The sequence below is a fragment of the Chrysochloris asiatica genome, unplaced genomic scaffold (genome assembly GCF_000296735.1).
Source record: "Chrysochloris asiatica unplaced genomic scaffold, ChrAsi1.0 scaffold00010, whole genome shotgun sequence".
NCBI lineage: Eukaryota > Metazoa > Chordata > Mammalia > Afrosoricida > Chrysochloridae > Chrysochloris > Chrysochloris asiatica.
The window spans coordinates 15568013-15595925 of record NW_006408528.1 but is presented as its reverse complement, the minus strand read 5'-3'; the positions used below and the strand labels follow the sequence as shown (position 1 = coordinate 15595925).

The window sequence follows — 27913 nt, the reverse complement described above, 5'->3', positions numbered from 1 at the left end:
ACAATAATAATAATAGGAAAATCTGTGGCTTAATGTAGGTATGCCTTTAATGTCCTAACTCTCTTTCGGTCACTCTGCCCTCCTCTCCTGGTTGACGGCCCTGTATAGGGTTTCTGAGGAGCGGCTGGTTAGCTTGAGCCACTGGCCCTGCAGTTCTAGAGGCTCTGTAGTGGCGCCCCAGCCCTCCGAGCCATGCTGGGACTCCTACTAAACCGACTATAAAAGGGAGACCTAGATTGGGTACCTGAGGAGCAGCTGGTGAGCTTGAACCACCGATCTTGCAGTTCATAAGGCTCTGTAGTATGCTGTCTCAACCCTCAGAGCCACGCCAGGGCTCCTGCTAGACCAGCGCAAGAAGCAGACCCAGATCCTGAGTTGCTCTTAAGGATTTTTCCTTGTCTTGAATTTTGTAAAATTTGATTTTGATATATCTTAATTTTCTTTTGGGATCGATCCTATTTCAGATTTGTTCAGCTTCTTGTATGCTTATCTTCTTGTATTTCATGATGTCAGGGAAGTTTTCTTCCAACAACTCTTTGACAATTTTCTCTGTGCTTGCCTATTCCTGTTCTGGAATTCCAATCTCCTGTAAATTGTTTCTCTTCATGGGGTCCCTAATAACTCTCAGGTCTCTTCAGATCTTTTTTTTTGTTGTATTAAACAACAAACTATTTATTGGGACAGTTTACATGTAGGGACAACCTCTGGCAGCATGAGCTCTGGCAACAAGAGGCACAGGGAGTTAACGGGGTGGGGATAGTAGACAAGGGAACATTTGGCAGAAAGGGGTAGTTGGAAGGGGCTTTACATGCCTAGATGATAACCCTCAAGCAGCAACATAGGAAATCTTTGAGTCAAAGCAGCACTTTCAGGTATTTATAACTATAAAGTTTATTTATGATTAGCAGATATTGGATGCAGTTTTATAAGGTATAAAAGGAAGGCAGGCTCAAAATGTCTAAATGTCTGTGTGTTTGGGTTATTTGTAAAAGAAATGGATGTATAAAAATTTGAGTTTGTTGCTACCAGGTTTTTTTAGCTTACTGTGAAGAAACAAATAGCCTGGGGCCATATACAAAGGTCATCTTTGGTTCACTTACAGTTGTTTGTTGTTAAGCGCCTTCGAGTTGGTTCTGACCATAGTGACCCTATATAGGATTCAACAAGGAGCAGCTGGTGAGCTTAAACCAGTGACCTTGTGGTTCAAACCAACTTTGCAGTCCAGTGCGTTAGTCTACAGCACTGCATCAGGACTCTTTGGTTCATTTATATTATGACCTAAATATTGGTTTTTTGTTTTCTTTTCCCTCTATCCTACTGGTAAAGGGACAGAGACAACAGATGAGTATACAAAATCTGTTCTAATGAAGATGAAATTGAAGGAGATCACTTAGAGTCTCCTTAGTTTGCACTCATGAGATTCACGTCCAGCTCCCTGTGCTAGTCCATTGTCACAGGACATACTTTTTCTAATATAGTCAATGGCTTTTTTCATATCCATGCCTGACTAATTGTTAAGCATATAGCAAATATAGGAAGCACAGTACACAAATCGCTTATCATTTTCACTTCCTTCAGATACAGCATGAAAACTCCATCTTCTAGCTGAAAGGCTCTTAAGCCTACTAATAAGGAAGCTTCTTTTATTTACTCAGCTTAAATCATTTCCAAGGATAACTAAGCATGAAAGGCCAATATAGGTCATTGCTATGTGGCCACTATCATAAGAAGAAGCTGTCCCAGGATTTTTTGATGGATTCAATGGAATTTCCAAATATGAAGAGCCTTGGAAACCACAGTGATTTAAATTTGATCTGTCTTCTGTGGGAAGGACCTGCAGGGAGTAAATCTATTATATCATCTTTGTTCACCACATCTAAGGAATCCAACATATCTAGCCCAGAGAGCGTAAAAAAATGCAATTGTCAATCTGCTGGTCTTGAGCAAAGAATAGTGCTCCGGTAAGACCTGGAGGCAGTGCTGGAAGAACCAACCTTACATTCTGGTCCCACAGGAAATCCAGCCATTTTCCCTTACTGCTCCCCCCGCCTTTTTTTTAGGATACTAGTATTGATAGATTTATCTTCAAGCTCACTAAGTCAGGCTTCCATTGCTTCACACCTACTCCTTTGTCCTTTCAATGTATTGTCCATTTCTGAGATCTTAGTATTAATCTTCTGGATTTGTAATTGCAGGTTTTAAGTTGTTTCAAAATTTGCGCTTATATTTTCTGGCTGTTCTTGTAGTTTGTAGTGCTTTCTTGAATTCTTCTAAAGTTTTTATTGTGTTTGCCTTGCTTTCCTTGATATTTCAATTGATTCTTTGTACAAAGCATTTTTTTAAACTCTTTTTTAGCTAGTTCCATTGCCTTTTCTTCCTCAGAATCATTTTCTGGCTGTGCATCTTGGCTATTTGTTTGAGCCATTGTCTCTTGTTTTTTCCTGTGAGCTTAAACTATTTGTTCTGTCTAGGGCATTGTGGGGTTATTGGATCTGTAAAAACAAACAGTGCAGTTGTTGGACTGGGATGGGAAAAATCTCTGGGGAGATCCTGTAATTCAGGGAACTCACAAGCTGGTTGTGGAAGAATTCTGAAAGCACAGTTCTGGCCCTAGAGGAAGTTTCTATCCACTTCAGTGTTATCTATGTTCTGGGCACTAAAACTGAAAGTAGTTTGTGGAGACCCTTGATGAGGTTGGTTTCAGTGTCTATTAGGACCAAAGGGAAGCTTTGGGTGGCAGCACAACTGGTTAAATGCTGGTCTGGCAGCTCTGTAGGTTTTGTAGATCTGGAGCCCAGTCCACCAGAATTCAAGCACAAAGCAGCACACTAAAGCAGGGAAGCCAGCCCCTACTTCATATTGGTGTGGCTCCCACCCACATAGCTGTAAACTCCAGGAGAGCAGGGTCTGCACTGGGGGTGATGAGGGTGAGAGCTGGCCAACTTCTGCTCACCAGGGGAGCTTGGGGGAAAAGACGAAATTACACTATTCCCATCACCTGAGAAAATCTGTTCTGCTAGACCTCCCTCTGCTGCTGAAGCTGCTCACAAGATGGTGGAGCTGAGTGTGGCCAGCTGTTCACTGGTCAGTCTCTCTCTCAGAGTCCCTGCTCAGCCTCTCCTCCCAGCAATCATTCTACCCCCCTCTCTAACCTGTTCACTGATGTTCAGGATGCCAGAATTTTCCTCTGTGTCTGTTTTATTTTCCCTCTTGTATCTTTGTTGTAAGGGTCCATGTAATGTATCTGCCTAGTCTGACATATTGCCGGAAATCCTTGTGTTAATTTTCATAGGCCTTACACTGTTATTTAGTCTGAATGTATAAATAAATTTGAATATATAACTTGCCATATAACTTTGGTTATTAGAATAGTAGTCTTTAAGTATCTTTAAATGTTATCATACTCCTTTGATGAACAGTAAGAACTTTTACAAAGTTAACTATCAAATAATTTAGATGATTTTTCTGAACTTTGAACACCTTATATTTTACATCATTATTCTTAGTTTTGGGCCATGGGGATAACCATTGTAATAACTAACATTTTTATAGTGTTTTATTCTTTTCCTAATGCTCATTGGGTTGAGTAAGAGTGTTAGTAGATAATAATTTTTTTCATAAAGATAGTAGGTCACAATATTGTGGAAAGACCACTGATTCCTAATGTTGACTCTCAGAGTGACTCTGTGAGACTTCAGTGAGTAACTCAACCTCTGCGATAGTTTCATCTTAAATGGATGGGATAGAGAATGTAAAAATTATCTCAGAGACCCCTTTTCAGACTTATTTTCTTTTAGTCTGTAACTGCAGTAAAATATGTCTCATTTTAGCTTCTGTTCTTTATCATTAAAAAGATAAAGAACATGATTAAGGTCAAGCTGGTGTTTCTTTTCAGCTATTAAAAACTTACATCTATGGAAATGTGTCTGGTTTAGTTGTAGAAAATATTTTCTCTGGGTGTGTTTATTTAAGGAAAGAGTTGATGGAGTTATCAGGTCAGCTGACAATTTAATATGTGCATTAATAATTTAAACAGATAATTTTCTGTAGCTCATTACTTTAAACCATAGAAATGAAGTATTTTCTCTGTAATAGTTGCATACTGGTGTGGTGCTGTAGATCAGCACTGGACTGTGAACCACAAGGTTTTCAATTCAAACCCACCAGCTGCTTCTCATAAACCACATATAGGTTTGCTATGAGTCAGAACCAATTCTACAGCACTTACAGTAATAGACAGACGCTAAGGGTTACCATCCCCCCGTCCATGGACAAATCCCTACACACAACTTAGTTCTAGGAGTCTCCAAGTGTGAGAGTGTCAGAAGCTACATATAGGAACATTAGTGTTCTTGTCTCAGAAGGCTAGCTCTGACTTCTTGGTGTGGATATTCCACCAGTCTCTCAAATTCAACTTTAACAAAACTGAAGTCAGTCTTCTTAGCTTCCCATTGTAACCTCTTCTTCCTTCTTGACTGTCATGTTTCTATAAATTGGCCCCACCATTACTCTTGTATTCACTCTTGATTTCTAGACTTACATTGGGCTGTTCTTTTTCTTACTGCATCAAACTCATAATGCATATTTACAGAGTAGTGTTTTTATGATCCAGGGTTTCATATCTGTGGCCACCAGAAACTTTATATTAAATCCTCATATTGGTGTAATAATCTTGAGTTTTACATATATTAGTTATTCAAAATTGTTTATGAAACAAAAGCCAAAAAGAGGAATTAAACTGAAAGTGTTTGAAAATCGGAAAAACTAGGCTAAACACTTATTAAGGACAAAATATAAATGTCATTGTTGTTTTAAGTGCTGTTGAGTAAGTTCTGACCTTTAGCAACCCTGAATAGGGTTTCCATGGAGCGGCTGGTGAGCTTGAACAGCTGACCTTGCGGTTCAGACCAACTTTACAGTTCAGCTCATTAACCCACAGTGCCACAAAACACCTTTAATTTAAGTATTTGTCTGTTTCAAAGAATTACTTCCTAGGTTAGCAAACATTTTCTATAAAAGACCAGATAGTAAATATTTTAGATTGTGTGGGCCATATGGTCTCTGTTACACTAACTTAACTGGTAGCATGAAATTGGTTGATTGCTTATGTTCTGTGGAGTCAATTCTGACTCATAGCAACCCGGCATAGGGTTTCCGAGGCTATAAATTGTAATGGGAGCAGGAAGCTTCGTATTGCTCCCACGTAACAGCTGGTAGTTTTGAACTGCTGACCTTGAAGTTAGCAGCCTGACTCGTAACCACTACGCTACCAGAGCTCCTTGAAGGCAGCCATAACCATATGGAAACAGGTAAGGGTAACAATGTTCTAAATAGACTTTGATTGTTTACATTGAAATTAGAATTTTTATAGTCTTTATGGGTTGTGAAATAGTCTTTTGATCTTTTTCAACCATTTAAAAATATAAAAATCATTTTTAGGTCATGGGCTGTACAGACACGGACAGTAGCCCAGGTTTGACATATGACCCTTAATGTTCTGAGTAACCCTGCACTAGTCAAAGAATTATTAGAGGAATATAAAGGTGACTGTACTTCAGAAGCTTAGTTTAAACATAAAAGAATATTACCAATATATGTTGTAGTTGTTAAGTGCCGCTGACTTGGTTCTAACTTATAGCGACCCCATATAGACTTTCTGAGGAGTGGCTGGTGAGTTTGAACTACCAACCTTAACAGTTCAAAACGACCTTGCAATCAAGTGCTTATGCTACAGGACCAAATCAGGACTCCTTACCAATATATAGGAAGTCCTGTATGGTTTACTTACAACAGATTTAAAAATACTAAGTAATGAATGCATAGCACATGAAGGTAGAACTCCACTAAAGCATAAATCTTATGAGGATTTAATATCATCAGTAATACACTTTTTTTCTTAGTTGCTGAGAGTTTTGTTTGTCTATTTGAATTCTTTTTGAATTTAGAAGGAGTTAGGAGAGGGGTGATAGGTTAAGGCTATTAGCAAAGTCCAATAAAAAGTCTAGGGCTCCCCTCCACTGCCCTTGGTAGACTTCCCAAGAACAAGCCTAGTCATTAGGCCTCATTCATTTGTGTTAGCACTTAAGCTGTTTAAGCTGTGGTAGTGATTCAGTGGTAGACAGCGGCTGAGGTTTTTGTTGAAGACGAAAACCTTTTTTAAATGAATACTATCTTAGATATTTCCTGGGTACTTCTTGTCCTACTTGCTGATTCGGAGCTGTAAGTGTAGCTGCTTAGTGTCAGCTTATACAGAGGTCAATAGAAAAATCAAAGGTGGTAACACTTTTGCCTTTCCAGCCACAGGACCTATTTGCAGCTGTCTGAGCATTTCACACTTCATTGAAAAGTCATAAAAACTATTCACATATCAGAATGAAGAGTCTTACCTAATTATATTGCGTTTTTAGCACCTGGAGTTTTAAAACTATAGAAAACATACAAGAATTATAGTCCTAGCTAAGCAGTTGAGTAGCTTTGTCTACATGGGCCTCAATTTTTAGTCAAGAGTGTTATGACCTCATTATTTCCTCCAATAGCTAATCCCCCACCCAAAAAATCTCACTACCATTAAGTCGATTCTGACTCATAGCAAATCTGTAATGTAAACTTTACTGGAATAGAAAGCCTCATCTTTCTCCCATGTAATTACTGGTGGGTTTGAACTGTCGGCCTTGTGAATAGCAGTCCATTTTGTACCCTACACTGGCTCCGAATAACTAAGGGCCAGCCCTGTGTGGTCTGTAGGATAATGCAATAGATCACAAAGTCGTTTTGAGACGCAAAGTCAGCAGTTCAAACTTACCAGCTGCGCCTTGGAAATCATATACAGGGTTGCTGTGAGTAGGAACTGACTTGACAGCACTTAACAATAACAACAACATGTTAATTTATAGGCAGTAACTGTTAATGGCATGAAGGGAAGGAGAAATACACTTTATTATCCTGTGTATTATCCCATGATTTGAGTAGGTTAGATTTCAATTTAAATGATTTAAGGAGGCTCTGTGGGTTAATGTATCAGGCTGCAAAGCCATTTGAACTGCAAGGTCTGTGGTTCAAGCTCACTAGCTGCCCCTCGGAAACCCTATACAGGGTCACTATGGGTTGGAATTGGCATGACGGCACTTAACAACCACAACAACACTCAAAATGTGGTATTCAGACTTGCAGCATCAGCAGCTCCGTGGGAACTTGTTAAAATTGCAAATTCTTGGGAGTCCTGGTATGGCACTATGGGTTAATGTGCCAGACTGCAAAGCTGTTTGAACTGCAAGGTTGGCGGTTCAAGCTCACCAGCTGCTCCTTGGAAACCCTACACAGGGTCGCTGTGGGTCAGAGCTGACTCGATGGCACTTAACAATAACAACACCAACCCTTCAGATTCCAAATTAGACTGACCTCAGGAATCTTTTAGCATGTTCTCATGAATCTTTACATGCCAGAGTTTAAGAATTCCTAGTCTAGGTCTTAAGCATATGCATATTGAAGGAATTTGAGTTTTGTGTGTGTGTGTGTATGTGTGTGTGTGCAAGCCTAATAAGAAAGATAATTTAATAGGAAGACAGAAATTTTACCAAACAGAAAGTACTAAATATCAACACCTAAAATTTGGAGTTTAGTTTGTAGAATATTGAGCCATTAAATTTTTTTGCTTGAAGAAATGATATCAATATAGTAAGATTAGTGTAATCGTTGTAATATAGAATAGATTTGAATGGGGATACTCCAAAAGTACTGTTTCTTAAAGCCATACTATGTAAAGAATCATCCATAGACTGTTATTGGCATCAATGACTAGGACTTTTTGGAACTGCAGAATCTTAGGCTCCTATCCCAAATGTTTTGAAACTGCATTTTAATAAGACCACAAGGTGATTTGTATTCACATCAACGTTCTGAGGAGCCCTGGCTTAAAGCCTGGTCTGTGGGCTCTCTACATTGGGATGCTATGGAAAATGTACACATCAGAATACTATGCAATCCAGGTGGTTTTCACACAATTTGAAAAAAAAGAAAATTTTTTTTTCTGGAACAGAGATTCTAACTGCAGCAACACACACAAAAAAGTTACATTGTGTTGGCCAGTAAAGTCAGAATTTATGAAGGTGGGCCCTAGACACTGGCAATTTAAAAATCTTCAGATAATTCCAGTGCACAACTAAGGTTGAGGATCAATATATTAAAGAAAATGATAGGAGTTTAAAATTATTACACAAATTCTAGTGTAAGCTATTAGAGAGCCTCGATTTGTTTAGTGGCATTGGAAATAGAAAGAATGAGACAGTGCAAGAGACACTGTAAAGACCTGGTAGCATTTGGTGACTAAGTCTGTTTATAAGCAAGGGAGGAAGGGTTAAAAATGATGGTGGTTTTAAAATATTAATATGAACAATAGTAACCTATCCTTGGATGATATTTTCTCCTTGATTTCTTCACATTTTCTGTAATAATCTAATATCACACCTATAATTAGATTGAAATAAAATTAAATTTACTTGTTTTTAAAGAATGAATACAGGGCTGATGAAAGCAGATGGGAATAGGTCTCTTATGGTACAATAGTGAATAAGTGTTATCAAGACTGAATGTGAGGGTTGGAAATGTAAAGGTAGACGTTTTGTAGCAAAAGGAGGGGAGTGATTGACTTTGCAGTCCAGGAGCAAAGGTCCCTGGGACCATTAAAGGAGAAGAGCGGAGTGCGGGTCCCTACCCAGAGAAGCAGTGATGCCAGAGATGGAGGCAGAGACGATGAAGTGGAGAGATGGAGTGGCTGGGGACTCTAGAGCCAGAGAGGGAGAAGGGCTGTGTGCTGATGACTGGGGGGCAGGTTTGCAGGGTATACCCTTTGGTTGGTTGATGATGCTTGGAAGGGATTGTAACCATGGCAATATAACAATATACAAAAGGATGAATGTAAAACTAATGTTCTCCCATGTAAACTATCACATGATTCACAATAAAACATTTTTTTAAAAATGAATATAGATTTGAACCTTAGATGGCTTTTGAAGCCTGCCATCAATTAACAGACATTTACAAAGAAAGATGAAATGACTGGTGGTGGCAGTATCAGTCGGAAGGAAGGGAGAATTTTCATTTAGATATATGACGATTAAGGTCTTAAATAAATTAGCCACAGGAAATGGTAGGTAGATTATCGAAAACGAAGGCTAAATGTTTGGTAGAAACAGTATAGGTTTAGAATTCAGATTTTTCTGCATAGAGTTGATAGCTAGAAGCAAGATATTGTGTAGATAAGAAATCCAAGAAAAAGAAGTTAAATTACAGGTCAAAAACCAAGTAGTTGCAGCATTAACTTGGAGAATTGATGCTTAGGATTGGTTAGGATGTTCAGGAGAATTGATGTTTAGATTGCAGGGAATAATTGAGGGAGTAGTTTTTGTCAAGGAAATAGTGAGACAGTGGAGAGCAATCACTAATTTGAGAAATGTGGCTGAGGAAGAAAATACTAGGTAAGTAGAAGGATAGCAATGTTAAGTTAAAAAGAAGGCTGGTCTCCCTGTGCCAGGAGCCAATAGAAAGCCAGAGAGAGAAGATGGAAGACACAGAGCAATGGAGAAAACAGAGATGATAAAGTGACTATTTAAAAACTAGAATAGACTTTTAGAAGTTATCTTGTTTTCCCTCTTAAGATTATCTACATCTCATTTTACAGATAGACCTGTGGAAACTGAAACTAAAAGAGGTTTAAATGACTTGCCCAGAGTCACGAGCCATTTAGATTTTGGATCTAAGGGGTGAGGAAGGACTTGTCTTAAATACTAGATGAGTACACATGTTGAGATCTTGACAATTGAAAGCTTGTTTTCAGGTGGTGGTGATGCTAAGTGCCATCTAGTTGTTTCTGACTTATAATGACCATAAGGATTTCCAAGGAGCTACAGGTGGATTTAACACCAATTTTGTAGTTAGCAGTGCAGTGCTTGTCCTACAGTGCCACACCAGGTAGAGCATTTTATATACCACCAGTGTTCAAGATAGGCTAAAAAACATTTTTCAATAAGGATAAAATTTATATTCAGTTTGCCTAGTTAGTCCTCTGTATCTTACATAATTTAGTTGGAATGCTTTTTGTTTTGTTTTGTTTTTTTAATGCCTTTTAAAACTTTCTCTTCAGAAGAAGTCCCTCTTATGTAAAAACAACACACCTGGCTTTATACAACAATTTAATGTGTCACCACCTACTAGATCTTTTACGTACTGGTGCTCCGTACCTTATGTCCCAAAGATTCAGCAAGCTGAAGACTTTTGAACATGTACCTTTCCATGTCACCTAATGCTTATGTACCAAAGATAGAATACATGTTGATAATTCTTTACCAACACAAAAACTATAACCTTGGACTCTATTCTGATACCAATTATGACTTTCTCTATAGGTGTCTGTTACAATGACACAGATTTTTATGCCTTACCGAAACTCATTTGTTTACTCCTTGCAAAGACAGTCTGCCTTTCAAGGCAAGAAATTGCCCCTTGGGGTAAATCACTATCTAGAGTGTTTTGTTGTTGTTACTGCCCTCAAGTGAGTTCCAACTCATAGCAACCCTATCTAGGGTTTCCAGCTGATGGATTTGAACTGCAGACTTTGCCATTCTGACTGACCTTCTGGTCCAGTGTATTGTTCTGGAGCCCAGTCTGGACTACATGTATTAACATGGGTGAAGGAAAGACAGCATAACAGTATAAGGTGTATGGGTGAAGGAAAAGCAGCATACAGCACAAAATGATAAGGTCAAAGGAAGACAATGGGAGGAGTACAAGAGTTAAAGGCAATAAAGGTCAGTGCTGTTATGTGCACAGTCCTGCAATAACAGTGATAAAATTGTTTACAAATGAATACATAGATAGACTTATAAGCTGGATATGAGTGGGAAGACAAATGGGACTATACCCATGAGAGGCTATTTTTACATATGCATTGATTTGTATTGCAAATATAGCCATGAATATAGTAGAGCATGGGGAACGTAGTGGCTCTGTACAATATGCACTGAACTGTGAACACAATGTCAGCATTTCAAGCCCATCAGGCACTCAGCGGGACAAATATGAGGCTTTCTGCTCCTGCAAAGACATACAGCCTCTGCAGGCAGAAGAGACACTGGACTGTTGACGACAAGGTCTGTAGTTCAAAACTACCAGTCATTCTGGATATCCAATATGGGGTCTCTGTCAGCCAGAGCTAACTCAATAGCACTTCAGTACATCTAAATTTGACAGACTTTTTAATGTCAATTTTTTAATGTTTCATGAAAAACTGTATTTAGTTTGATATTTAATAATATTTTTTCTGTATATATGTTGTTGTTATTGAGTGCCCTCCTATCGGTTCATAGTGACCCAGTATAAGGTTTCCAAGGCTAGAATGCCTAGTTTTTTTGTTTTAATGTTTTTATTTTGGATTGAGTGAAAGTTTACAGGGCACATCATCAGCTTCACATTCAACCATTCATATAGCTTGTTTCATTACATTGATTATTATCCTCTCCATATATCATCAGTTAACAGTGTTTCTCTCTATCCTCTTTAGCTTTTTTTTTTTTTTGATTGGGGGGGACTTGCCTTTTTGGAATTTACAGTCTCGGCTTTTAGGGAAGGTTTTTACATTTGTCTGTGGATATCCAGGGCTCATGTATGAGATTACTAACAAGCATTACTGAATAATCAGATGAGGGACAGTTTGCTATGTCTACTAGGTAGCTAAAGTCTGATTCTCAGAGCCTATGATTTGGACGGTCAACAATGCTTGGGCCCTCAGGGGCTTGACCTCCTGATCGGGTCTGCATGGTCTGCATCATATTCCTCCTTATTTATTGTTTGTTTAAGGGACGCTGCCTGTCTTAGGCGGTCAGTGCGAATTCCTCAGTCTTACCAGTCATTGAAACTCATTGCAGCATGGCAATGGCTCTGTCTTAAGTTGCCGAGGTTCCACGTGATCCTTACCCGTCTCTGGCCACACGTCCAGCATAAACAGCCACCATCCGAGGAAGGCAGGGAGGGAGGAGATCAGCTGGGGACCCCATACGCAAGACATTGCCAGCCCACCACCTGCTCTAAGGTGACCAAGCAGGATCACTATGCTGAGGTTCAATCAAGTTCTTAGGGGATCTTACTCTCTAGCAGGGGTAGCAAATTAGGAGCCACTCAGTGCTCACTTTGAGAATTACTTATATCATAAATTTGAGCATGTAGCTGATGAATATCCACAGACAAGTGTATATTGTTCCACAACCTCCTAAAATGCTGTTGGATTAAGTTCCAATCAAGTTCTGGATTACTGAAAGATAACACAAATCTACTTATACCATGAATAACCCTAGCTGGGACAGAATGCCTAATTTTTCTGCTGAATGGTTGGTGGACTAGAACTGCTGACTTTGTGATTCTCAGTCCAGTGCTTATCGTGAACAGCCACCATGCAGTGTATTTAATGTAACATCCAAATATGTTTTTATGTATATCGTATGATTTTATCTATAAATGATGATATTGAAAGACTTTATGCACATCTGAATTTTATGTAATTTTGATTTAACAAATGGTTTTTCAGATGAAAAAAATAAAATATACAGCCTCAGAATCCCTATTCAGGGTCAGTATGAGTGAGAACCAACTTGATAGCATTTAATAACAACAACTCAGAGCATACAGGGGACAAAGTTACGAAAACTTCCTAGCCATTCCATACACTTTGAGGGAATGAAGTACTGGCCTGGGACCTCAGAACCATAGTCTCAGGGAACATCAAAGTCAAATGGCATAACATAGTTTACAAGCACGGTGTTCTATATACTACTTTGGTGAGAAGCAATATGTGTCTTAAAAGCTTCTTAGTGGTCATCTAAGGTGCAACATTTGTCCCTGCCCATCTGGAACCAAGAAGAGTGAAGAAAATAAAAAATGCAAAGGAACAGTTAGTTCAAATGTTTAATGGACCAGGTGAACCTTTGAGACCAGAAGAACTAGATGATGCCTGGCTACTACTGCTGATCACTCAAAAAGGGATCACAGTAGGAGATCCTGGATGTTGTTGTTAGATGCCATCAAGTTGGTTCTGACTCATAGTGACCCTGTGCACAACAGAAAATAATACTACCTGGTCCTTCACCATCCTCATCATTGTTATGCTTGAGCCTATTGCTGCTGCCATTGTGCCAGTTCATCTCGTTGGGGGTCTTCTTCTGTTTCACTGACCCTCCACTTTACCAAGCATAATCTCCTTCTCCAGGGACTGGTCCATCTTGATAATATGTCTGAAGTATGAGAGATGAAATCACACCATCCCTGCTTCTAAGGATCATTCTGACTATACTTTTTCCAACACAGATTAGTTTGGTCTTTTGGCAGTCAATGGTACTTTTAATATTCTCCTTCAACACAGTAATTCAAATGCATCAGTTCTTCTGTGGTCCTCCTTATTCATTGTCCAACTTTCACATGCATATGAGGCAATTGTTCTTGAATACTTTAAAGCGATAACAGCAGATTTGATGCTGCTTCCATGAGTGTTGATAGTGGATCCAAGTAAAATTAAGTCTTTGACAACTTGAGGCTTTTCTCCATTTACCATGATGCTATTTATTGGTCCAGTTGTGAGGATTTTTGTTTTCTTTATAAGGAGGTGCAAGGTCCTGGATAGAGAGAGAAAAATATGGAAGAAAACTAAAAATTCATTTAAAAAAAAAAAAAAAAGGCTGGGTTTACTGGTGGTTTAGAGACTGGTGGAACCCCCAAGAAAATGATCCTTTGTCACCACCCCCACCCCCCCCCATGGCCCAGCTTTAACCACACAGTAGACAGGCTTGTAAGGTGAACAATAACACTAGGGAGGTAGGCACTCCCTAGACAGAGCAACCCTTTGTGATCAAAGGGCAGCATTTACCTAGTGGCAGGAAGTGATAAGAAATGGTAAACACAATGAAGAAGTGTGAAGAGTGCCATTGCTTTGTTTGAATTGCAATTAATGTCACAAATCAAATTTGTATGAATTGTTGAATAGAAAATAAATTTGCTATATAAATTTTCACCCGTCACAATTAAAGTTTTAAAAACAAAAAAAGAAATCTTCCCGTACCCAAGCACGTTCTTGCGATGGTCAGCCTTTTCTCAACATCGCTTCTCATACACTTATTTTTTACCTCCAGAAGAATGGCAATGCTGCCCTCTGATTCCATATTTTTAGTTCTTTTAACAGTTCCCTTTACCAAAGATTCAGGACTGGTATGGCCACTTAGGTTTTGTTGTCTTTGCTTTTTGTTAAAGAAAACTAGGCATTAAGTTAAAGATGATTTGTCTGCTAAAATTTAGAATCTCTCCTATGATTAATATGTGTTATAAAAATAAATCAAATCATGACTTTGAAAGCTGTCCCAGTTTGCATTTTAGAAATAAATTTCTGCAATTTATTGAGAAAATAGAGAATCAAAGTCAGTTCTCTTAGTTCTGTAGTCAGACCAAAGTAATTCATTTTATAAATTCATGTTGCATTTGATGTTTAGGTATTAAATAATCTGTGAAGCAGAAAGGCTAAAAATAGTAATACAGATGTTAACCTTCTTTTCAAAAAGTCACATTACACTGCTTTTGCTTCTACAAAAAAAACCTACCTGTTTTCACTAACTGGAAGAAATCCAATGAGGAGTTTCATACTTCTCAGTAACAAAAAGACATCCTAAGAGGATTCTTGCTTTTATGAAAAAGAGGCAAAAAGCAAAACAAGTGTTCAGCATTTGTCTTGCAGCTCACACTCCAATCAGCAAGAGAGGCAAGCTCCTTCTCTGGGAACTATTTGTGCACACATTACCATAGGCTGTGTCATATTTTCCTGCTTTTACTATATGTTCATGTTACTTGGTGTGATTTTGGTAGGTTATTTTTTGGGTCAGAGAATGCTCAAAAACTTACCCCATACATATTAAAGGTACCTGCTTCTTAGCTTTATGCCCTTTCAGCTTAAGAAAGCTTTCATAGGAGCTCTCGACTTGCATGTAGTAGGGAAAACCTGTAGGTCCTGCTACAAGGGGGCTTCCAAAAGTTCATGGAAAAGTTACTATTTGGTGTAAGTCTGGAGTTGATGTAAGTCCCCAGTATTGAGTGGATTAAGGGATATAAACTTATCAAATCCCACAACAACATGCTTTGTACTCAAGGGTCATTACTTCTCAAATGCCAGTAGAAAGTATACATGCTAGTACATTTTTGTTGTGTATATTATATAATTGTTAAGGTATTCTTAAAAACATGTAGCATTAATTAACTGAAATAATTTAAATCTGTGGTTGTAACTTTTTGAAAAAAACAAACTTTAGCTTCTAGTAAAACATGGAGGAGACCTGTTTGCTGAAAATGAAAATAAAGATACTCCTTGTGACTGTGCTGAAAAGCAACACCATAAAGACCTGGCTCTCAATCTGGAATCTCAGATGGTATTCTCACGGGATCCAGAAGCTGAGGAAATAGAAGCTGAATATGCTGCATTAGACAAACGAGAGGTAAGTTTTTTTAAATGAAAAAAATTAAATGTCATAATATTTTTAAATTTTTATATAGTCTTTTCCTTTTAAAATCAATCATGTGTGATCTTTTTTACAGTATATGATGGGACTTCATAAAGTTCGTGGAAAATAGAATTAAATGATAATGGAATTCTTCCATGTGCTTTTTGAAACCTCCGCTTACTAAGTATCCTGGGGTCTATCTAACCATTTTGTTGTTGTTAAGTGCCGTCGAGTAGGTTCCAACACATAGCAACCATGTATAGAGTTTCCAAAGAGCAGCTGGTGAGTTTGAGCCACTGATCTTGCAGTTCAGACAGCTCTGCAGTCCTACACATTAACCCACAGCACCACACCAGGACTCCATCTAACCATTAGTATAACAATATATCTAGAAAACCCCAAGGGGAAGCCTTTCCTCCCATATATGTGAAAACATCCACTTATATATAAATAATGGTGCTCGTGTGTGATAAGAATCCTGTCTACCACTGATGCTCCAAGATTCCAATCTCTGTGTTCATCAGTCTCTCCCTCTCTTGTGAATTATTCTTATCAACAAACACACCACAGTAGCTCTCATTTTAAATGAAAAAAAAAAAACAAATACTGTATTGACTACCTTTCCAGCCTTCCCTCACCTAGTTTTGCACCTCCCCATATATGATTTTCATATACAAAAAGCAACGCATTAAAGTTATCTCTCCATACCAGCTTCCATTCACAAGAGTGAGGGAAAAGGAGTCTCTAAAATAGTACTGGAAGAAAAGAAAATTGAGAGAACCTTTAGGACAGTTTAGCAGTATCTCCTAAAGTACTTGTCTGTCAGTTTGTCATACTTTAGTGGCTGCATGTTGCTGTGATGGTGGAAGCTATGTCACCAGTATTTTAAATATCAGCAAGGTCATCCATGAAGGACAGGTTTCATCTGAGCTTCCAAACTGAGACAGACTAGGAAGAAGGAGAGGCGGGCTACTTCTAATTGTTTATTTAGCCTTGAAAACCTTATGAATATAACAGTGGAACACTGTCACATAGCACCATAATATTGAATATTGAAACATGAATAGCAACAGAATATTGTCAGGTACTGTTATTGTTGTTGTTAAGTGCCGTCAAGTGGGTTCTGACTCATAGCAACCCTGTATAGAATTTCAGAGGAGTAGCTGACCTGGTGATCCAGTGCTTATCATACATCACTACACCAAGATTCTAATATAGTGCTGGAAAATGAGCCCGTCAGGTTGGAAGGCACTAAGAGTACAGCTGCAGAAGACTACCATGATGATGCGAATGGAGTAAAGCTTTTGAGCCCTTCATTTGTTGATGCATCATAACTAAAAATGAGAAGAAATAGCTATAAACATCCATTAATAATTGGAACATGGAATGTACAATGTATGAATCTAGGAATATTTGAAGTTGTCAAAAATGAAATGGAACGCATAAAGAATAGATATCCTAGGTGTTAAAGAATTGAATAAGGAGCTCAGGTAGCGTAGTGGTAACGAATCGGACTGCTAACCTCAAGGTCCGTGGTTCGAAACTACCAGCTGTCCCACGGGTAAAAGTTGAGGCTTTCTGCTACCATAAATATTTGCAGCCTCGGAAACCCTGTGCAGGTTCACTATGAGTCGGAACCAACTCCATGGTACTTAACAACAACAACAACAATTAATTGAATGAACTGGTATTGGCAGTTTGAATCTGACAAGCATATGGTTTACTATGCCAGGAATGACAAATTGAAAAGGAATGACGTTGTGTTCATCATCAAAAAGAACATTTCAAGCTCTTTCTTGAAGTACACTGCTGTCTGTTAAAGGATAATATCTACATACCTACAAGGAAGATCAGTTAATGCAACTATTCTTCAAATCTATGTACCAGCTAATAAAGCCAGTGATGATAAAGTTGAAGGATTCTATCAAATTCTTCAGTCTGAAATTAATAAAACATTCAGTCAACATGTATTGATAATTACTGGTGATTGGAATCCAAAGGTTGGAAACAAATAGGAAGAATCAATACTTGGAAAATGTGGCGTTGGTGACAGAAATGATGCTGGAGATTGCATGATAGAATTTTGCAAGACCAATGATGTCTTCATTGCAAAAAATACCTTTTTTAAATAACAAAAACACAGCTGTACACATGGACCTCACCCAATGGAATAACCAGAAATCAGAAAGAACAAGTGGAAAAGACCTATGTAGTCAGCCAAAATAAGGCCAGTGGGCAGACTGTGAACAGATCATCAATTGCTCATGTGCAATTTCATGCTGAAGCTGAAGAAATATGAAACAAATCTACAAGAGCCAAAATATGACCTTGGATGTATCAGACCTGAATATAGAGATTATGTTAAGAACACATTTGATGAATTACACACAAATGACTGAAGACCAAAAGAGTTGTGGGAAGAAAGCAAAAGGTCATTAAGAAAACAAGACAGAAGGAAAAGATCAAAATTGTTTGTCAAAAGAGACTCTGAAACTCGCTCTTCACCGTAGAGATGCTAAAGCAAATGGAAGAAATAAGGAGATAAAGTATTGAATAGAAAATTTCAAAGGGCATCTCAAGAAGACAAAGTCAAATAGTATAATGAAAAGACTTAGAGTTTGAAAACCAAAAGGGAAGAATATGCTCAGCATTTCTCAAGCTGAGGGAACTAAAGACAAAATTCAACCCTCAACTTGTAATGTGCATGGATTCTGTGGACAAAATATTAAATGATGCAGAAAGCAGCAAAAGAAGATGGAAGGAATGCACAGGGGTTGAAATGGTTGCCGTTCAACCATTTAAAGAAGTAGCATATGATCAAGACCAATTTGTAATGAAGGAAGAAGTCCAAGGTGAAAAGGCACTGACAAAGATCAGGGCTACTGGAATTGATGGAATACAAATTGAAATTTTTCAACACACTCATGTAGCACTGGAAGCACTTTCTCATCTGTGCCAAGAAATTTGAACGACAACTACCTGGCCAACCAATTGGAAGAGTTATATATTTGTGCCCATTCCAAAGAAAGGTGACCCAATGGAATGCAGAAATCATCAGACAGTACCACCAATCTCACATTCAAGTAAAATTTTACTAAAGATAATTGAAAAAAATAGTTACAACAGTACATTCACAGACAGTTGCCAGAGCATCAAGTCAGATTCAGATGAGGATATAGAACTATGACTATAATTGCTGATGTCAGATGGATCTTGAATGAAAGCAGAGAATACCAGAATGTTTGTTGTTGTTGTTGTTAAGTGCCATCAAGTTGGTTCCGACCCATAGTGACCCTGTATAGGGTTTCCAAGGAGCAACTGGTGAACTTGAACCACTGACCATGCAACTCAAACGACTTTACAGTCCAACACATTTGCCCACAGTGCCACACCAGGACTCCACCAGAATGTTTACTTGTGCTTTATTGATTGTGCAAAGGCTGTAAGCTGTGTGGATCTTGGCAAGCTATGGACAACATTGTGGGGATCGAGTATTCTGTAACACTTAATTGTGCTCATGAAGAACCTGTACATAGACCAAGAAACAGTTGTTCAAAGAGAGCAAGGATGGTTTAAAATCCGGAAAGGTGTGTGCCAGGGTTGTGTTCTTTCACCATACTTATTCATCCTGTATACTGAGCAAATTATCCAAGAAGCTGGGTTCTATGAAGAAAAACATGGCATCAGGATTGGAGGAAGACTCATTAACAGCCTGAGATATGCAGATGATATAACCTTGTTTGCTGAAAGTGAAGAGGACTTAAAACATTTACTGACAAAGATCAAAGAGCACAGCCTTTGGTATGGATTGCATCTTAATGTCAAGAAAACAAAAATCCTCATCATAGGACCAATAAACAACGTTTTTATCAACCGAGAAAAGATTGAAGTCGGCAAGGACTTCATTCTTCTTGGATCAACTATCAACACTTGAAGCAGTAGTCAAGAAATCAAATGATGTATTGCATTAGGCAAATCTGCTACACAAGACTTTTTTAAAGCGTTAAAAAGCAAAGATGTCAGCTTGAGGACTAAGGTGCACCCAACCCAAGTCATGGTATTTTCAATAACCTCATTTGCATGCGAAAGCTGGACTGAATAAGGAAGACTGTAGAAGAATTGATGCTTTTGAGTTATAGTGTTGGAGGAGAATATTGAAGGTGCCATGGGCTGCCAAAAGAACCAATAAATCCGTTTTGGAAGAAGTGCAGCCAGAGTGCTCCTTGGAGGCCAAGATGGCCAAACTTCATCTCTCATACTTGGGACATATTGTCAGGAGGGACCAGTCATTGGAGAAGGGTATCATGTTTGGTAAGGTGGAGGGTCAGAGAAAAAGAGGAAGACCCCCAATGAGATGAATTAGCCAAGTGGCAGCATCGATGGACTCAACTGTGGCAACAGTAGTGAGGTTGACCCAGGACCGTGCAGTTTTTTGTTCTGCTGTGCATAAGGTCGCTATGGGTCGGTACTGACTCAATGGCACCTAACAACAACAACAATATTATACATCATATCAAAACATGTTGTCATTAAGTGTTGTCGAGTCAGTTCCAACTCATAGCAACCCTATGGATTCCCTAGGCTATAAATCTTTGTAGAAGCAGAAAACCGTCTATTTCTCCTTTGATGCAGATGTTAGACTTGAACCACCAGTTTTGTGGTTCAAAGTCCGGTGCTCATCCTACAGAGCCACCATATGTCAGGCTCTTTCACAGTTCTTCAGTGGCCTTATGGTAGTAGCAGTATGTACCGGTACAAAAGAGGTTTACTTTTATGTGCTCTTTCTTTGTAGTTTCCTTTTCTTCCTTTGTATCAGGACTGACGGTTTGAGAAGTTATTGTTGGTTTGTATTTAATCTGAAAATAGAAGCAGTTTATCTATGCAGCAGGAAAGAGGAAGGCACCTTCATTTTAATCCTTCCTGCAGAAAATAGAGCTAGTGCCCATTTGGGACTGAGCAATGCTTCATATGACCTAATTACAGTTCTGTTGCAAGGACTGAATATGTTACGTGTTCATGAAGGCAGTATGTCTTTCTCCTTCAAGAACTATTTTTCTTCTAGTGTACACTATTTAACACTAAATGTATTTTTCAGTCTTTGCAGATTGCTTTATAGTATACCTTCTTGCTTAATAAATCTCCACTACTTGTTTTGTCAGTTTGTTATACTGTGGTGGCTTGCATATTGCTGTTATGATGGAAGCTATGCCACCGTTAATGTTAAATACCAGCAGGTACACACATGTTGGACAGGTTTTAGTTGAGCATCCAGTCAAAGACAGACTAGGAAAAAGGAGATGCCACTGAAACCTTATGAGCAGCAGTGGGTCACTGTCAGCACCAGAATACTGAATATTGAAGCATGATGAATAGCACAGAATATTGTCAGATATAGTGCCAACAGATGAACTCCTCAAATTGGAAGGCACTCAAAATACAAATGGGGAAGAGTTGCCTCTTCAAAGTAGAGTTGACCATGATGAAACAAATGGAGTAAAGCTTTCAGGACCTTCATTTGCTGGTGGGCACAACTCAAAATATGGAGAAACAGCTGGAAACATCTATTAATAATCAGAGAACATGGGATGTATGAATCTAAGAAAATTGGAAGTTGTCAAAAATAAAATGGAATGCATAAACATTGATATCCTAGGTATTAGTGAGCTGAAATAGACTGGTATTTTCCATTTTTAATCTGATAATCATATGGTTTACTATGCCAGAAAAGAAAAATTGAAAAGGAACGGCATTGCATTAATCACCAAAAAGTACATTTAAAGCTCTATCTTGAATTACAATGCTGTATATGATAGGATAATATCCATATACAAGGAAACCACTTTAACATCGCTATTCAAATTTGTGCACCAACCACTAAAGCCAGTGATGATGAAATTAAAGAATTCTGTGAACCTCTTCAGTCTGAAATTGATCAAACATGTAATCAAAATGCATTGATAATTACTGGTGATTTTAATGTAAAAGTTGGAAACAAAGAGGAAAGATCAGTAATTAAAAAATATGGTGGTTGTGATGCAAACAATACTGGAGATCCAGATAGAATTTTGTAGGACAAATGATTTATTGCATGGACTGCTAGAAGAACAAACAAATCTGTGTCAGACGAGGTACAGCAAGAATGTTCCTTAGATACCAGGATGTCAAGACTTTGTCATACTTTACACATATTATCAGGAAGGGACATTCCCTGGAGAATGACATCAAGATTAGTAAAGTAGAAGGTCAGCAAAACAGAGGAAGACCCTCAACAAGATAGACTGACTTAGTGGAAGCAACATTGGACTCAAGTGTAACAGTGACTGTGAAGATGGCAGAGTGGGCAGTGTTCCATTCTGTGTGCATAAGACTGGTATGAGTCGGAACCCACTTGATGGCACCTAACAGCAACAACAATTGTCTTCCAGAGTCATCCACGTATGTTTCTTGCACTCCTCATTATTCTTTGTCATTCCATAGTATGTATCCAACTATTTGTTAAGCGTTTATCTGTTGATGGGTGCTTAGGTTGTTAACATGTTCATGCTATTGTGAATAATGCTGCAGTGAACATAGGCTTACATATGTCTATTCATGTCATTGCTCTTAACATCTGTAGGATATATACTTAGGAGTAGGATTACTGAATCATAAAGTACTTCTATTTCTAGTGTTTTGAATAAATGCCATACCATTTTCTTTAGTGTTTGTACTATTTTAAAATTCCTCCAGTGAGTATGACAAATTTAGCCATGTAAGAGTTTGCTAGATGTTTTCAGGGGCTAAAGTGTGTTTCATAAATTTGCTTTTAAATGAAGTATACCTCATGGTTTTCTGACTTTTTCTACGGATATTTTGGATAAAATTGCAGTAGTTTGTTGTTGTTGTTGTTGTCGTTTCCTTGTTGCTGTTATTAGTGCCAACCCAGTATAGGATTGTATGGATTACATTTTCATTTCTTTTTCTAGTCAAGTTCATGGGATACATGTGTATGTATCGATTCATGTCAGTTTAGCAAAATACATACAATAGATTGTTAATGCAGTGAGATAATGAAAGGTGTTTAGCTTTTCTTCATCGCCATTTAAAAGAAATAAATTCTAATTTAAAAATGTAAATAAATGTAAAAGGAATAGTGCTGCTGACTGTGCATAGCCACTTTTTAACATCCCCAGTGGCTTGGCTTTCTTGAGGGGAAAAAAGTGTGTTGAATGTAATTTTTATAAATTTTTTTTGTTATTAAGTGCCATCTAGTCCATGCCAACTCCAACTCATAGCAACCTGCACAGCTGGACGAAACACTGTCTAGTTCTTCACCAATCTCACAGTAGTTGCTACACTTGAGCCCATTGCTGCTGCCTCTGTGCCAGTCCATATTGTTGAGGGTCTTCCTCTTTTTTCGCTGACCAACTACTTTACTAAGCATTATGTCCTTCTCCTGGGATTGGTTCCTCCTGATAATATGTGCAAAGTGTGAGAGAAGTCTGGCTATCTTGGCTTCCATGGAGCATCTCTTTGTACTTCTTCCAGCATAGGTTGGTTTGTTCTTTTGGCAGTCCATGCTACTTTTAACATTCTCCTTTAGCACCATAGCTCAACTGCCTCAATTCTTCTCTGGTCTTCTTACTCACTGTCCAAATTTCGCATCCATATGAGGTTATTGAAAATACCATGGCTTGGGTCAGATATACCTTAGTCCTCAAGCTGACATCTTTGCTCTTCAACACTTCAAAGAATTCTTGTGCAGCAGATTTGCCCAATGCAGTAAATCGTTTGATTTCTTGACTGCTGCTTCCATGAGTATTAATGGTTGATCTGAGCAGAATGAATTCTTTGACTACTTCAGTGTTTTCTCTATTTATTTATTAGTTCAGTTGTGAGGATTTCTGTTTTGTTTACATTGTGATGCAAGCCATCCAGAATACTCATTTCCTGCATTGTTCATAGTTTGTCATGATCCACACAATCAAAAGCCTTTACGTAGTCAGTAAAGCTCAGATAAACATCTTGCTGGTATTCTCAACTTTTAATAAGTATAAATATTTGGTAGTTCAGTGACAAATTGTGTGTCTACATAAGCACATGTAATTTATTTGTGAAACAAAAAGTTACATAAAAACTTTGTGATTATTGCTTAACAGTGGGATTGTTGGTTTTAGTTTCTAATGTTTTTTGTATCATGCAAATTTCAAAACTGTAAAGTAAGATGGTATTGTCATTTTAATGTCAGTTTTGTATTAGAACGTTGCAGACATGAGCCTCAGCATCCACTTTCAAGCTTAAAAGAGACTTATAAAAGGGTGGTTTAAAGTCCATGGTTTTGTTGTTGTTAAGGACCCTCGGGTTGATTCCCAACTCATAGTGACCCTGTATAGGGTTTCCAAGGCACTACTAATGTGGTTAGCAGTCTGGTGTATAACCTATGGTACCACATCAGTACTCCTGGATAGTGGAGCATAGAGCTTTTTTAACTTCAGTTACCAAATTGAAACTGGAAAAAATTGTAATTAGTAATTACATGTATCTGTTTATAGGCATTTCAAAACTTCTTCAGAATATAATGGAGTCTTGGTGTGGCACTGTAGGATAAGCACAGTTGTGTTAATACCCATCAGCCACTCCTCTGAAATAGTTAAAGGATTGCTGTGAGTCAGAACTGACTCAATGGCACTTACCAACAAGAAGAAGAATATAATGCTAATTTAACTTTCTTTTTCTTCTTTTAAAGCCATATGAAGGATTAAGACCTCAGGACCTTCGTCGATTGAAAGATATGCTTATCGTGGAAACTGCAGACATGCTTCAGGCTCCACTATTTACTGCTGAAGCTTTACTTCGTGCTCATGGTAATGAACCCAATGTCTAAATACTCTCATAATATGAATGCCTTTGAAATCTCAGAAGTAAAAGATGGCTATTTTATTGTTTTAATATCAAATGAAATAATTTGTTGTCAAACAGGTCTGAGTGGTTTTTTTGTGCAGTGATCATTGCCGTCTACAGCATCCTCCTGATGTTCTAATTTTTACATATAAGCTGACTGTAAAGCATACAGGGGAAATATCTTCATAAAAAATCAGCTAGTTACAGTGTGTAATTTTAGAAACGTGCCTGATTTAACAGGTCATAATGTGGCACTTTAGGAGCTCTGGTAGCGTAGTGGTTACGAATTGGGCTGCAAACCACAAGGTCAGCAGTTCAAAACTACCAGCTGTTCCTCAGGAGAAAGATGAGGCTCTCTGCTCCCAGAAAGATTTATAGCCTCAGAAACCCTGCACAGGGTCGCTATGAGTCACAACCGACTCCACGGAACATAGCAACAACAACAACAACAGTGTGGCACTTTAAGAGTCCTGGTGTGGTGCTGTGGGTTAATATGCCAGACTGCAAAGCTGTTTGAACTGCCAGGTTGGCGGTTCAAGCTCACCAGCTGCTCCTCGGAAACTCTATACAGGGTTGCTATGGGTTTGAACCGACTCGACAGCACTTACCAACAACAACATCGGTCTACTCCTGGTTTTGATACTAACTTTTGCTAAATTCATTCTAGTATAAAGCTGTAGTAATTCAGTTAAATACTTAGGGATTGTGTTACTGTGTTGTCAGTCTTACTTCTTTTATGTGAAATCCATTTCACTCCATGAAATACTCATTACAGAGTTTTGGAGTCAACTCAGAACTATCCCTTTTAAGGTGTTTTATTTGAGGACCTAACCAACTTTTCTTATGTCTTCCCATAAGTACATTACGTTCAAAGTTCTCTGTGACTCCTACGACACTCATTCTGGAAGAGCGCACAGGCTGAGTTAGAAACTCTCATTGAAACTTGATTATTTGAATTTTGGCCTTTTTCAAAGAAAAATATGTTCTAACAATAATAAAAAAAAACTTTTAAAAAGAGAAAGGCAATTAATTATTTTATTCAAGTCATTTTGATGCTCTCTGTACTTCAAGTATAGGTCTTTGTTGTATACGCCAAAAAATTTTGCTAATTCTCAAAACCTTTATATGATCTCTTGACCAGAAGAAAATTACAAACTTCATATTTATTATTCTTTGATCACACCTGTTAATAATTTGCCCATAACTGTCCAGAATCCCTGTTTTCAGTATTGATCTATCCCAGGATTCTACATGGGGCATAATTCTCCTACTGTGTATATATCCCACCCACTGATGTTGAGTTGATTCTAATTCATAGCAGCCTTTCGTATAGGCAAGAGTAGAACTGCCCTGTAGGTTTTTGAAACTGTAAATCTGCACTGAAGCCGACTGCCATAGCATTCTCCCATGAAAGACTGGTAGGTTCTGACTGCTGGCTTTTTAAAACTTTAAAACCAACCAAACTTTCTAAATGATCTTCATAACCCAGAATTCTTTGCATGGCCTGTCAGTCACCATTTCTTTACCTTACTTATTCTTACTTTTCGTTAGAAATTACCTCTTCTAGGAATCTTTTCCTAATTATGTCTTCCCGGGTCTATTGCCATTATATTTCCTTATATATGTGTCACACATTTAGAATACAATCTTGTAGTTAATCTATTAACTTTTTCTCTTCATCAACCTAGGAACTAGCGGAGAACAACTTTGTTTTTGTTTGTTTTCATAATAATGCCAGATATATATTGTTGTTGTTGTTAAGTGCCGTCGAGTCGACTCTGACCCATAACAACCCTGTATAGGGTTTCCGAGGAGCAGCTGGTGAGCTTGAACCACTGATTTTAAGCCTATAGAAAACACTTAAACGTTGTTGTTGTGACGTGCCATCATCGTTGTTGTTAAGTGCCATTGAGTCAGTTCTGACTCATAGTGACCCTGTATAGGGTTTCCAAGGAGCAACTGGTGAGCTTGAACTGCCGGCCTCGCGATCAAACGACTTTGCAGTCTGGCACATTAACCCACAGCACCACACCAGGCCATTGTTGGAAGTAGATAATACTTGTATGCATGAAATGTTACTTTTTTTTTTTTTTTTCCTGAAAATCCACCTTTTTGTTAGAAATTATTTTCCCCATTATATCTTTGCAGACAATCTTATAGAAAAAAAACCCAATTAGACCAATTTAAAAAAAAAAAAACATTTGTGTAAATTCAGGAGAGCTTTTTAACATCATGTAATTTAGAGTCAAAATATTTCCATTTTAGCCAGTAATAATGCTTAACTGCCATAATGCAACAACTTGCAAGGAAATGCAAAATACCTCTAGTTGTGTTTCTTGAGGATAAGGTTCATAGCATCAGCAGGTATATGCTTGTTCTTTACTTGAGCTTCTAAATACAGAGTATACATTTAATTGTAAAGTAGAACTGGCAGAAAAGAAAACCAGTGCATTATAATCTATATTGTTGCTCCTGTTAGGTGCCGTCAAGTTGGTTCAGACTTAAAGCAACCCTGTACACAACAGAATGAAACACCACCTAGTCTTGCACCATACTCACAGTTGTTTTTACATTTGACACCATTGGTACTATCAGTGTGTCAATCCATCTTCTTTGGGATCTTCCTCTTTTTACCAAGCATGAATTCTTCTCCAGTGCCTTGTCCCTCCTGATAACATGTCCGAAGTCTGAGAGACAAAGTCTTGCCATCTGGCTTCTATCGAGCATTATGGCTGTACTTCTTCCAACACAGATTTGTTTGTTCTCCTGGCATTTTTAATATTCTTCGCCAACACCATAATTCAAACCCATCAATTCTACTACAGTCTTCCTTATTCATAATCCAACTGTCACATGCATATGAGGAGAATGAAAATACTATGGTTTGGGTCAGGTGTACCTCATTCCTCAAACTGATATCTTTGCTATTGAACACATTAAAGAGGTCTTGTGCAGTAGATTTGCCTAATGCAATATATCTTTTGGTTTCTTGACTGCTGCTTCCCTGAGTGTTGATTGTGGATCCAAGCAAAATGAAGTCTTGGACAACTGCGATCTTTTCTCCATTTATCATGATCCAGTGGTGAGGAGTTTTGCTTTCTTTACACTAAGATGCAATCCAGTCTTTGTTCTTCATAAGTGAGTATTTTAAGTCTTCTTCACTTCCAGCAAGCATAGTTGCATCTTATCTGCATATTGCAGGTTGTTAATGAGTCTTTCTCCAATCATGATGTCATGTTCTTTATATAATCCAGATTTTCAAATGATTTGTGCAGCATACAGATTGAATACATGTGATAAAAGTATACAACCCTGGGTGCACACCTGTCCTGATTTGAATCATTCAGTATCCCCCTTATTCTTTTCGAACAACTTCCTGTTGGTCTATGTATAAGTTCCTCATGATCATAATTAAATGTTCCAGAATATCCATTCATTGCAATGTTATCCATAGTTTTTCATGAGCCACACAATTGAAAGTCTTTGTATCATCAATAAAGCACAAGTAAACA

General features: G+C 38.1%; 1 protein-coding gene and 1 pseudogene across 1 annotated transcript in view; one reads left to right on the top strand and one right to left on the bottom strand.

Moving 5' to 3' along the window:
- Positions 1 to 27913, top strand: part of ANKIB1 (ankyrin repeat and IBR domain containing 1) — a 142371-nt gene that overhangs the window by 30737 nt on the left and 83721 nt on the right. The window contains exons 3-4 of the mRNA XM_006834302.1: positions 15333 to 15515; positions 24247 to 24364. Of these exons, the coding sequence (XP_006834365.1) occupies positions 15333 to 15515; positions 24247 to 24364 (301 nt within the window). The remainder of the gene's footprint in view (positions 1 to 15332; positions 15516 to 24246; positions 24365 to 27913) is intronic.
- Positions 1391 to 14198, bottom strand: LOC102833069 (annotated as a pseudogene).